Raw genomic sequence first — 13,296 nt, 5'->3', positions numbered from 1 at the left:
GCGCGTTGTCCACTGACAGCTCTTGTTTTTTTATGCCCCCAAAGGGAGGCATACTAGTTTTCAACTGTCTGTCCGTTTGTTCTTTCGTTATTTCGTCACAACGTTAACTTTTTGCATGAAAGCACTTTACTCGTAAACCTCTGCCCCCAGGACCTTTAGACTTCACTTGCTGACAGTACTTATTGAGTACACGACCCCTACTGACTTTGGGGTCACCAAGTCAAAGGTCAAGGTCACAGGGGCCAATGTTAACTTTTTGCATGAAGGCACTTTACTCGTGAACAACTGCACCCAGGACCTTCAAACTTCACATGCTGATAGTTCTTATTGAGTAGACGACCCCTACTGACTTTGGGGTCACCAGGTCAAAGGTCAAGGTCACAGGGGCCAATGTTAACTTTCTGCATGAAGGCACTTTACTCGTGAACCACTGCACCCAGGACCTTCAAACTTCACATGCTGATAGTACTTATTGAGTACACGACCCCTACTGACTTTGGGGTCACCAGGTCAAGGTCACCAGGTCAAAGGTCAAGGCGCTGTGGGGGCATTAGTGACAGCTCTTGTTTTTTTTTCATTTTTAGCTCGACTATACGAAGTATAAGCGTCTTTCCGCGTCCCCTCTTTGGTTAAAGTTTTGGTGCACTTTCTCTTTTTTCAACTTATCTCTGTAATTACTTGATAGATTTGATTCAAACTTGAAATACTTATTCCTCATCATCATCCATATCATCTGACATAAGGACCATAACTCTGGCACCAATATTTCATAAATTATCCCCCCTTTTCACTTAGATTTTCAGGTTGAAGTTTTGATGCACTTTCACTCTATCTCTGTTATTACTGAATGGATTTGATTAAAACTTAAAACAGTTGTTCAACATCATCACCCACATCATATTACACAAGGTGCATAACTCTGGCACCATTCTTTCATGAATTATTCCCCCTTTTTACTTAGAATTTTAGGTTAAAGTTTTGGTGCACTTTCACTCTACCTCTGTTATTACTGAATGGATTTGATTCAAACTTAAAATAGTTGTTCAGCATCATCACCCACATCATATGACACAAGATGCATAACTCTGGCACAATTTTTAGCTCACCTGTCACATAGTGACAAGGTGAGCTTTTGTGATCACCCTTCGTCCGTCCGTCCGTCAACAATTTCTTGTCTGCACGATAGTGGTTTCATTTACGATTTAGTTTTAACCAGACTTGCACACAACTTGTATCACCATAAGATCTCGGTTCCTTTCTTGAACCGGCCAGATCCCATTATGGGTTCCAGAGTTATGGCCCCTGAAAGGGCCAAATTTAGCTATTTTGACCTTGTCTGCACAATAGCAGCTTTATTTATGATATGATTTTTACCAAACTTGCACACAACTTGTATCACCATAAGATCTTGGTTTCTATCTTGAACCAGCCAGATTCCATACTGGGTTCCAGAGTTATGGCCCCAGAAAGGGCCAAAATTAGCTATTTTGACCTTGTCTGCACAATAGCAGCTTTATTTATGGTTTGATTTTTACCAAACTTGGACACAACTTGTATCACCATAAGATCTTGGTTCCTTTCTTAAACCAGCCAGATTCCATTATGTATTCCAGAGTTATGGCCCCTGAAAGGGCCAGAATTAGCTATTTTGACCTTGTCTGCACAATAGCAGCTTCATTTATGATTTGAATTTAATCAAACTTGCACAAAACTTGTGTCACCATAAGATCTCGGTTCCTTTTTTAAACCGGCCAGATCCCTTAATAGGTTCTAGAGTTATGGCCCCTGAAAGGTCCAAAATTGGCTATTTTGGCTTTCGCAGCCATATAGAGACTTCATTTATGGTTTTATTCGATACAAACTTCCAAAGTATCTTCAACAACAATAGATATTGAATTCCATGACAAATCAGATCCAATCGTAGGTTCCAGAGTTATTTTATATCTGATTACCTCCCCTGATTGTAATCAAAATGGATTTATATCAGTAAGTACTTATAGGACTTATTCGAAATTTCATTATTGTCATAAGTTGGACTGAGCCAATCAGGGTAGATAACTATGGACTGATTTTATGTCAAATTACCTCCCTTTATTTCAAATTAAAATGGGTATTTCTCCGTAACTAATGAAGATACTGATCTGAAATTTCATTTATGTCAACAGATTTATTTGGAAGATCCTTATTTTGTTCACTTACAATAATTTGTTTTTTTAATTACTTCCCTTTTACGTTACTATAAATAGCTTATTTTTGAGTCGGCTAAAGGCTGAAAGCCTTTCGACGAGTCCTTGCTGTTCAGTGATTCTCTAAATGGACCGAATAACACGTGAAGAGATGTAGTTCCATTAGATTTCTCAAACTTCAAACAGTTCACTGCTTGAATGAAGTTAAGTTGTGTCAATTCCCTTTGCTATGACCAATATACGATGTAATCTGTCATATTTATACCCCCACCAAACATGTTTGAGGGGGGTATATAGGAGTCAGTCCCGTCGCGTCCCGTCCCGTCCCGTCCCGTCGCGTCCCGAAATCTATTATCTCAGTTATTACCAAATGGATTTGATTCAAACTTAAAATACATGTTCCACCTTATCACCCACATCATGTGACACAAGGTGCATAACTCTTGACACCAAGTTTTCATGAATTATGTCCCCTTTTACTTAGAATTTAGGGTTAATTTTGCTGTATTTTCACTCTATCTCAGTTATTACTAAATGGATTTGATTCAAACTTAAAATAGATGTTCCACCTCATCACCCACATCATGTGACACAAGGTGCATAACTCTGACACCAATTTTTTTTTATGAATTATGCCCCTTTTTACTTAGAATTTAAGGTTGATTTTGATGTATTTTCACTATATCTCAGTTACTACTGAATGGATTTGATTCAAACTTAAAATAGATGTTCCACCTCATCACCCACATCATGTGCCCACATCATGTGACACAAGGTGCATAACTCTGACACCAAGTTTTCATGAATTATGTCCCCTTTTACTTAGAATTTAAGGTTAATTTTGTTGTATTTTCACTATATCTCAGTTATTACTAAATGGATTTGATTCAAACTTAAAATAGTTGTTCCACCTCATCACCTACATCATGTGACATAAGGTGCTTAACTCTGACATAAATTTTTTATGAATTATGTCCCCTTTTACTTCAAATTTAAGGTTGATTTTGATGTATTTTCACTATATCTCAGTTATTACAAAATGGATTTGATTCAAACTTAAAATAGATGTTCCACCTCATCACCCACATCATGTGACACAAAGTGCATAACTCTGACACCAATTTTTCATGAATTATGCCCCTTTTTACTTAGAATTTAAGGTTAATTTTTATGTATTTTCACTATATCTCAGTTACTACTGAATGGATTTGATTCAGACTTAAAATAGATGTTCCACCTCATCACCCACATCATGTGACACAAGGTGCATAACTCTGACACTAATTTTTCTTGAATTGTGTCCCCTTTTACCTAGAATTTAAGGTTAATTTTGATGTATTTTCACTATATCTCATTCTGATTGGCTTAGAGCCAAAGGGAAGTAACCTTTTTTTAACTTTTGTATGGAGTTTCTTCCCCTTAAATTCCAGGAATTAGTCTATTTTTAGAAATCCTATTTTTAGATTTTCAATATTTTAGGTATTTTTCTAACTTTTTTATTATAAGTCCTATGTAAAAAGTAAATACATTTTCCTGTGGTAACATGGGTCGGTAAGACACTTTTTTGTATTCACTTTTAGTGTATCTCTAATATTAGAGATTTAATATATTTATATTTACTAGTATTACTATACTAGTATTATACTAGTATTACTTACATGTGGAAGCCCAGGATGAAGTACTCCAAAGACTAAGTATTTTTAAGATTTCTTATGATTGCCATTCTTCTGTGACAAGACCGTATGGTGGGGGTATGAGTCACTCCTGTGACAGTTCTAGTTATGACTTGTAATTGTGCAATACTCGAATGTAACTCATTAAGCATAAATGTGCATTTTAAGAATTGCACAGGCTTACAAAGCTTGGGTAACATCCAGCGAAAGACAAAAAATAGTTCCACAGGGCTCCAGATAAGATGCGTATTAGCGTAAATTACGTATAGAAATAATGCAAATACGCATGTCTAATAATTTCTAAGCGTGTAAAAACGTATATAAAATTACAGAAATGCACTGATTCGTCTGGATGCGTTAGGTAACATAGCCGATCAGCCTTAATTCTCCCACATTGAACGTAAACACGCATCGTATGATTTCTATAAACTTTGCGTGGGTTGAATTTTGCAGTCAGTAAACGGATAAATTATCGGAAGAAGAAGCGCTTACTGGCTTGTTTAGTTACTACTGATATTAAAAATGATTTTAATTCTTATTTTTCGAGAAATAAACAAATCGGCGAAACATTAAATTGTATTTTCTTGTAGTTTTTGAAATCGAAAGTAGATCGTCTATGTTTGGCTGCTTCCACGAAACGAAACAACTTTTTTATGAAAAGATTTAAATAAGAGGTAATTTAACCATAAACTTCAATGTCAGATACTGCCAATTGCTGCTAAATGTCTTCGTATCATCACAGTTTGTAAAATATATTGTTGAAACTGGAGAAAAGTGTAATCGTATCCGGATATGATATTTTGGGTAAATATCGAGCTGTGTTATGAAATTTTAAGAAAACAACTAAAAACAAACTGAAACTGGTAGACTATACTGTCAGTACATCAGTCATTAGCCGACTCAGGCCCTTCAGGCCTTTGATTAGTAACTTTTTTATTATTGGCCGTAGGGAAAAACCGAGACCACTTTTCTGTGGTACAACATGGATGGTACCTCCAATTTTTAGGTGTATTTTGACATATCTGTACCTTGTAAGCATTTTTTTTTTCTTTTTGGTTAAATTTCTTCCCTTTGTTGTTCCTGTCCTTTGGACTTATGGCTATATAGAAAACTAATGTTCTTGAAGTTCACAGGGTATGAAAAAATTCTTAACGTTAGAAAAAATTCGCTCGTACATCCTTGAAGTGATTGACTGAGTTATGAAAAATTGTAGGATTGTTGTTCAGCATGTGAAGTAGTGCACCTAGGGTTTTGTTTGGGATTTCACAGAGTTATGGGTCTTGATTTAGTCACATATAGTGCATAAAGGGATTAAAATTTGTGTCACATGTATATCAAAAAGTATTCGGTATAGAGTCATGAAACCTTGTGGGATTATTTTTTGCACATGTGAAGTTGGTCTTGCTTTGGATTTCACTCAACCAGACAAGAGTTATGGCCTATGACTTAATCAAAAATGTGCACAAAAGATCAGAAAGTTTGTTCAAGCATATCTAAAAACTTATCAGACCTGGTGTAGAGATGGTACCCTAAAATTTGACTTACAGAAAATCTGTTTTTGAAATTACATATATTGTATAAACAGTTTAAGTTGTGAATTGATGTGCATTTCTTATTTAGTTATCACCTACATTGTTTCCAACAGTAAAAAAGACATCTTAAAATTTGTTTAAGGCAGTGGACCTGCAGTAAAAATTGGCAGAATATGGTTTCTCTGCATGCCATTTCATCATTTTTTGGGTTTTACGGAAAACAGTGACCTATGGAGAATGATGAATTGGTTACAAGAATACATAATCCCAGGCAAAATGTAGTGTCATTATGGATCCGCTACCTTAAAATGTTAAAATTACACTATTTGCAGCAAAGTACTCCTTAAGTCAGAGAAATGCCTGGAAATGAGTGAAGCCTCTGAAACACTTTCAAAATGATGAAATGAAATGAAAATTCTATGTAGGTTGTTACAAATATGTGATGCCAGTTTTAAGCTCACCTGTCACTTCGTGACAAGGTGAGCTATTGTGACCGCTTGATGTCCGTCATGCATTGTGCGTCAACAATTTGTAAAAAAATCTTCTTCTTGAAAACCACTAAGCAGAATTTCACCAAACTTCACAGGAATGATCCTTGGTTGGCCTCCTTTCAAAATTGTTCAAAGAATTGAATTCCATGCAGAACTCTGGTTGCCATGGCAACCGAAAGGAAAAACTTTAAAAATCTTCTCCTCAAAAACCAGAAGCCCTAGAGCTTAGATATTTGGTGTGAAGCATTGCCTAGTAGACCTCTACCAAATTTGTTCAAATCATGACCCCAGGATCAAAATTGACCCCGCCCCAGGGGTCACTTGATTTTACATTGGAAAATCTTAAAAAATTTTCTCCTCAAAAACGAGAAGTCCTAGAGCTTAGATATTTGGTGTGAAGCATTGCCTAGTGGACCTCTACCAAGTTTGTTCAAATCATGACCCCAGTGTCAAAATTGACCCCATCCCAGGGGTCACTTGATTTTACATAGGAAAATCTTCAAAAAATTTCTAAAAATAAAACAGAAGGCCTAGAGCTTAGATATGTCATATGTAGCATTGCCTAGTGGATATCTACAAAAAAATTTCAAATCATGACCCCTGGGGTCAAAATTGACCCCGCCCCAGGGGTCACTTGATTTTACATAGGAAAATCTTAAAAAATCTGCTTCTCAAAAACCAGAATCCCTAGAGCTTAAATATTTGACGTGTAGCATTGCCTAGTGGACATCTATTAAAATTGTTCAAATCATGACCCCGGGGTCAAAATTGACCTTGCCCCAGGGGTCACTTGATTTTACATAGGAAAACCTTCAAAATTTTTCTAAAAATAAACCAGAAAGCCTAGAACTTTGATATTTCACATGTAGCATTATCTAGTGGACCTCTACACCATTTGTTCAAATCATGACCCCCAGGGTCAAAATTGACCCTTCCCCAGGGGTCACTTGATTTTACATTGGAAAATCTTAAAAAAAATTCTAAAAATAAACCAGCTTAGATATTTGGTGTGAAGCATTGCCTAGTGGACCGCTACAAAATTTGTTCAAATCATGACCCTGGGGTCAAAATTGACCCCATCCCAGGGGTTACTTGATTTTACATAGGAACATCTTCAAAAAATTTCTAAAAATAAACCAGAAGGCCTAGATCTTAGATATTTGACATGTAGCATTGCCTAGTAGACTTCTACAAAATTTATTCAAATCATGACCCCCGGGGTCAAATTGACCCTGCCCCATGGGGTTACTTGATTGTAGATAGAAAAATCTTCAAAATTTTCTAAAAATAAACCAGAAGTCCTAGATCTTAGATATTTGACATGTAGCATTGCCAAGTGGACCTCTACAAAATTTATTCAAATCTTATTAAAATGTGTATGCCTATGTGCTCTATGTCAAAACTTGATCATATCATTTTGAGCAGTGGTACTCAGGTGAGCGATACAGGGCCATCATGGCCCTCTTGTTCATGAATTATTCCCCTTTTTACTTAGAATTTCAGGTTAAAGTTTTATGCACTTTCACTCTATCTCTGTTATTACTGAATGGATCTGATTCAAACTTAAACAATTGTTCAACATCATTATCCTTATCATATGACACATTAATTTTTCATTAATTATTCCCCCTTTTTACTTAGAATTTTCGGTTAAAGTTTTGATGCACTTTCACTCTGTCTCTGTTATTACTGAATGGATTTGATTCAAACTTAAAATAGTTGTTCAACATCATCACCTACACTATATGACACAAGCTGCCTAACTCTGGCACCAATATTTAATGAATTATGCCCATTTTTGCTTAGGAAATACTTATATAGTGTTTTGATACATTTTATCTTTACCTCTCTTATTACTTTAAGTTGATATTTTTGACATAGACTCAGGCTATTGTGCAATATCTTCATCCACAATTGGGGTCATTAAACACTCCAGTGACAGCTCTAGTTTCCTCAGATGTGCCCAGTTTCACTATCCAGCATCGAAATAGTCCAGCGCGCTGTCTCATGTGACCGCTCTTGTTAATTTTCCATCAATATTTATAATCAACATGTGAAGTTTTGTACCTTCACCTGGTCACCCCCGCTGACCCCCCCCCACCCCAAAAAAAAAGCATTCATTTTCTGTTAAATTGATTTTGTCTAATGAAATTATTTGCTTCTTACTAACATCCTTAACTTTTTACTGGATATATTTTTTTGCCATTCCTCACCACAAACCCTTTCGGCGCGGGATACCAATTCATAGAATTTGCTTGTTCTTTAGGAAATACAATAGTTGTCATACTGTTTTATTTAGGTATACAGTTAAGGAATATTATTTCTTATATTGTTTTCTCATTTTTCAGAGCTTTAAAGGAACCAAAAACGTTGAACTTGATATTTGGTATCAATATAGACCAGAGGTCCCATGATGGTGTATTTGTGTATAACTGTAGTCGTCTCATCAAAATGTATGAAAAAGTTGGACCACAAGTAGACGGTGGAGTGTAAGTTGTTATAAAATAATTTTTGTCATGTAGTGGCCTTTCATGGCTCTCCAGACATTTTTGTGCCCCCCCATGAGTGGTGGGGGCATATAGATTTGGTCTTGTCCGTCCGTCTGTGCGTCCGTCCTTCCGTCCGTCCGAAGTTCGTGACGCGCCTAGCTCGAAAAATATTTGATATAAATTGATGAAACCTTGCATGAGTCTTTATCATGATATGAACTTGCGCACCTCCTATTTTTCGTCTGGCTCCGCCCCCTATTTTCAGAGTTATGGCCCCTGAAATAGTCAAAAATGCACATTTTTACCTTGTGACACACCTAGCTCAAAAAGTATTTGATATAGATTCATGAAACCTTGCATGAATCTTAATCATGATATGAACTTGCACACCTCCTATTTTTCATCTGGCTCCGCCCCCTATTTTCAGAGTTATGGCCCCTGAAATAGTCAAAAATGCACATTTTCACCTTGTGACATGCCTAGCTCAAGAAGTATTTGATATAGATTCATGAAACCTTGCATGAGTCTTAATCATGATATGATCTTGCGCACCTCCCATTTTTCGTCTGGCTCTGCCCCCTATTTTCAGAGTTATGGCCCCTGAAATAGTCAAAAATGCACATTTTTACCTTGTGACACGCCTAGCTCAAGAAGTATTTGATATAAATTCATGAAACCTTGCATGAGTCTTAATCATGATATGAACTTGCGCACCTCCTATTTTTCATTTGGGTCCACCCCCTATTTTTAGAGTTATGGCCCCTGAAATAGTCAAAAATGTACATTTTCTCCTTGTGACGCACCTAGCTCAAAAAGTATTTAGTATAAATGGTTGAAAACTTGCATAAATCTTAATCATGATATAAACATGCACTCCTCTAATTTTTTGGCTGGCTCCACCCCCTATTTTTAAAGTTATGGCCCCAGAAATAGCAAAAAAAAGCACTTTTTTCACCTAATTATGCACGTTTTTACCTAATTATTTGCCTAGCTCAAAAAGTATTAGATGTAAATTCAGGAAACCTTGCTGGAGTCTTTATCGTGATGTGACTTTGCACACTTAGCATTTTTCTTGAGAATCTTAGCTTTTATTACAGAGTTATGGCCCTTGAAATAGCCAAAATAGTGGATTTTTTGTTTGTGATGCTCATAGCTCAAAAAGTATATGGCCTAGAATAATGAATCCTTTTCTCCTTTTCATAAAGTGTTGTTGAAGCTATACCCTCAAACTGAGACTGCAAACATTTGAATTATTGCCCCTTATTTGTGACAAATGTACCAGTGGGGGGCACACCCTGTGTCCTACAGACACATTCTAGTTACAGACACAGACAAGTCCCTGGGTAGAACCCTTGACCTTCAGTAAGTTAGCTTTCTTGTACCAGAACCTGAATGGAACCTAGCTGGCATGGACAAGTAGCTGGGTTGAACCATTAACCTTCTATGAGCTAGCTGGCATGGACAAGCAGCAGGGTAGAACCATTGACCTTCCATGAGCTAGCTGGCATGGACAAGCAGCTAGGTTGAACCATTGATCTTCCATGAGCTAGCTGGCATGGACAAGCAGCTGGGTTGAACCATTGACCTTCCATGAGCAGCTGCAGACAAGCACTAGGTTGAACCATTGACTTCATGACTATGGCATGGACAACAGCTGGTTGAACCATTGACCTTCCATGAGCTAGCTGGCATGGACAAGCAGCTAAGTTGAACCATTGACCTTCCATGAGCTAGCAGGCATGGACAAGCAGCTAGGTTGAACCATTGACCTTCCATGAGCTAGCAGGCATGGACAAGCAGCTAGGTTGAACCATTGACCTCCATGAGCTAGCTGGCATGAAAGCCACTAGTTGAACCATTGACCTTCCGTGAGCTAGCTGGCATGGACAAGCACTAGGTTGAACCATTGACCTTCCTGAGCTAGCTGGCATGGACAAGCAGCTAGGTTGAACCATTGACCTTCCATGAGCTAGCTGGCATGGAGAAGCAGCTGGTTTGAACCATTGACCTTCCATGAGCTAGCTGGCATGGACAAGCAGCTAGGTTGAACCATTGACCTTCCATGAGCTAGCTGGCATGGACAAGCAGCTAGGTTGAACCATTGACCTTCCATGAGCTAGCTGGCATGGACAAGCAGCTGGGTTGAACCATTGACCTTCCATGAGCTAGCTGGCATGGACAAGCAGCTAGGTTGAACCATTGACCTTCCATGAGCTAGCTGGCATGGACAAGCAGCTGGGTTGAACCATTGACCTTCCATGAGCTAGCTGGCATGGACAAGCAGCAGGGTAGAACCATTGACCTTCCGTGAGCTAGCTGGCATGGACAAGCAGCAGGGTAGAACCATTGACCTTCCGTGAGCTAGCTGACATGGACAAGCAGCAGGGTAGAACCATTGACCTTCCATGAGGTAGCTGGCATTGACAAGCAGCAGGGTAGAACTATTTACCTTCCATGAGTTAGCTGGCACATACAAGCAGCAGGGTAGAACTATTTACCTTCCCTGAGCTAGCTGGCACCAACAAGAAGCAGGGTAGAACTATTGACCTTCCATGAGGTAGCTGGCATTGACAAGCAGCAGGGTAGAACTATTTACCTTCCATGAGCTAGCTGGCACGTACAAGCAACAGGGTAGAACCATTGACCTTCCATAAGCTGTCTGGCATGGACAAGCAGCTGGGTAGAACCATTGACCTTCCATAAGCTGTCTGGCATGGACAAGCATCAGGGTAGAACCATTGACCTTCCATGAGCTGGCTGGGTTGAACCATTGACCTTCCATGAGCTAGCTGGCATGGACAAGCAGCAAGGTAGAACCATTGACCTTCCATGAGTTAGCTGGCATGGACAAGCAGCAAGGTAGAACCATTGACCTTCCATGAGCTAGCTGGGTTGAACCATTGACCTTCCATGAGCTATCTGGCATGGACAAGCAGCAACGTAGAACCATTGACCTTCCATGAGCTAGCTGGCATGGACAAGCAGCAGCGTAGAACCATTGACCTTCCATGAGCTAGCTGGCATGGACAAGCAGCAAGGTAGAACCATTGACCTTCCATGAGCTAGCTGTCATGGACAAGCAGCTAGGTAGAACCATTGACCTTCCATGAGCTAGCTGGCATGGACAAGCAGCTGGGTAGAACCATTGACCTTCCATAGCAGCTGCATGGACAGCAGCTGGGTTGAACCATTGACCTTCCATGAGCTATCTGGCATGGACAAGCAGCAGGGTAGAACCATTGACCTTCCATGAGCTAGCTGGCATGGACAAGCAGCAGGGTAGAACCATTGACCTTCCATGAGCTAGCTGGCATGGACAAGCAGCAGGGTAGAACCATTGACCTTCCATGAGCTAGCTGGCATGGACAAGCAGCTGGGTTGAACCATTGACCTTCCATGAGCTAGCTGGCATGGACAAGCAGCAGGGTTGAACCATTGATTTTCCATGAGCTAGCTGGCACGGACAAGCAGCAGGGTAGAACCATTGATCTTCCATGAGCTAGCTGGCACGGACAAGCAGCAGGGTAGAACCATTGATCTTCCATGAGCTAGCTGGCACGGACAAGCAGCAACGTAGAACCATTGACCTTCCATGAGCTAGCTGGCACGGACAAGCAGCAACGTAGAACCATTGACCTTCCATGAGCTAGCTGGCACGGACAAGCAGCAACGTAGAACCATTGACCTTCCATGAGCTAGCTGGCACGGACAAGCAGCAACGTAGAACCATTGACCTTCCATGAGCTAGCTGGCATGGACAAGCAGCAACGTAGAACCATTGACCTTCCATGAGCTAGCTGGGTTGAACCATTGAACTTCCATGAGCTAGCTGGGTTGAACCATTGACTTTCCATGAGCTATCTTGCACGGACAAACAGCTGGGTTGAACATTGACCTTCCATGAGCTACCTTGTACGGACAAACAGCTGGGTAGAACTATTGATTTTCCATGAGCTATCTGGAATGATCAAATATGATGTGGGGGCCATTGTCCACAATTAACTGTTATCACTAGAGGTCACAATAGTGGCCCAAACTGAATGAATCTGTCAGAATATTTGCCTCAGTAAAATGTGAGGGGGCAACAATTTCTACCTGATCAACATGAAAATTGCTCAAAATGTTTGTCTTTTTGAATTCTATGTCATGTTCAAAACTGTGTACTTTTGGGTAAAGACATGTCACTTTGTCAAATTATTGAATAAACGTTAACAGTCTAGTCATTTTCCTCTAGATCCGTATGGAAACAGGAAAGAAATATATAGCAGGGAAAAGTGTAGTTGTGTAACAGATTGTGTAGGTAATAGGCAATATTGGTCAATGTATGATCATTACACATATTTACAAGAATTTACTGGCATTGAAATGTTTCAGATTTTGTAGTGGAGTTGTGGGTATAGTAAATGTGCCGTACTATGTGCTAGAACCGACACACAACAAGCAGGACTTTGCTGATGCAAAAGAGTACAGACATCTTATGAAAGCAATGGGTGAACATATGGTACAGTACTGGAAGGATCTCAATATAGGTACATCAAACGTGTTTATTTTTATATTGTTTTATGCTCTTTTGAAAATATATTTTTAGCTCGACTATTCGAAAAATAAGTTGAGCTGTCCTACTCACCTTGGCGTCGGCATCACACCTTGGTTAAGTTTTTCTTACCTGTCCACATTTTGACAAAACGTTATGAGATAAAGCTTTGAAACTTTCAACACTTGTGTACCATCATCATGTCCAGTTTTAGGCATGAGTACATAACTCCATCAAGGATTTTGGTTGAATTATCGCCCCTTTTAACTTACAAATTTTGGTTAAGTTTTTCGTACCAATTCATATTTTGTGTAAACTGTTTGACATATGGTTTGAAACTTTTGTCACATGTTTACTATAACAATCACTATCTGTAGGCAAGAGTACATAA

The 13,296-nt window shown here is 39.1% G+C and overlaps 1 protein-coding gene across 1 annotated transcript in view; it reads left to right on the top strand.

The window, feature by feature from the left end:
- The window catches only part of LOC123533211 (ATPase MORC2A-like), a 361,550-nt gene that overhangs the window by 131,798 nt on the left and 216,456 nt on the right, over positions 1-13,296 (top strand). Inside the window, 2 exon segments of the mRNA XM_053519548.1 lie at positions 8,231-8,371; positions 12,746-12,900. Of these exon segments, the coding sequence (XP_053375523.1) occupies positions 8,231-8,371; positions 12,746-12,900 (296 nt within the window).

Source organism: Mercenaria mercenaria, chromosome 12, assembly GCF_021730395.1.
Source record: "Mercenaria mercenaria strain notata chromosome 12, MADL_Memer_1, whole genome shotgun sequence".
Classification (NCBI taxonomy): domain Eukaryota; kingdom Metazoa; phylum Mollusca; class Bivalvia; order Venerida; family Veneridae; genus Mercenaria; species Mercenaria mercenaria.
This window is presented reverse-complemented; position numbering and strand designations above follow the sequence as displayed.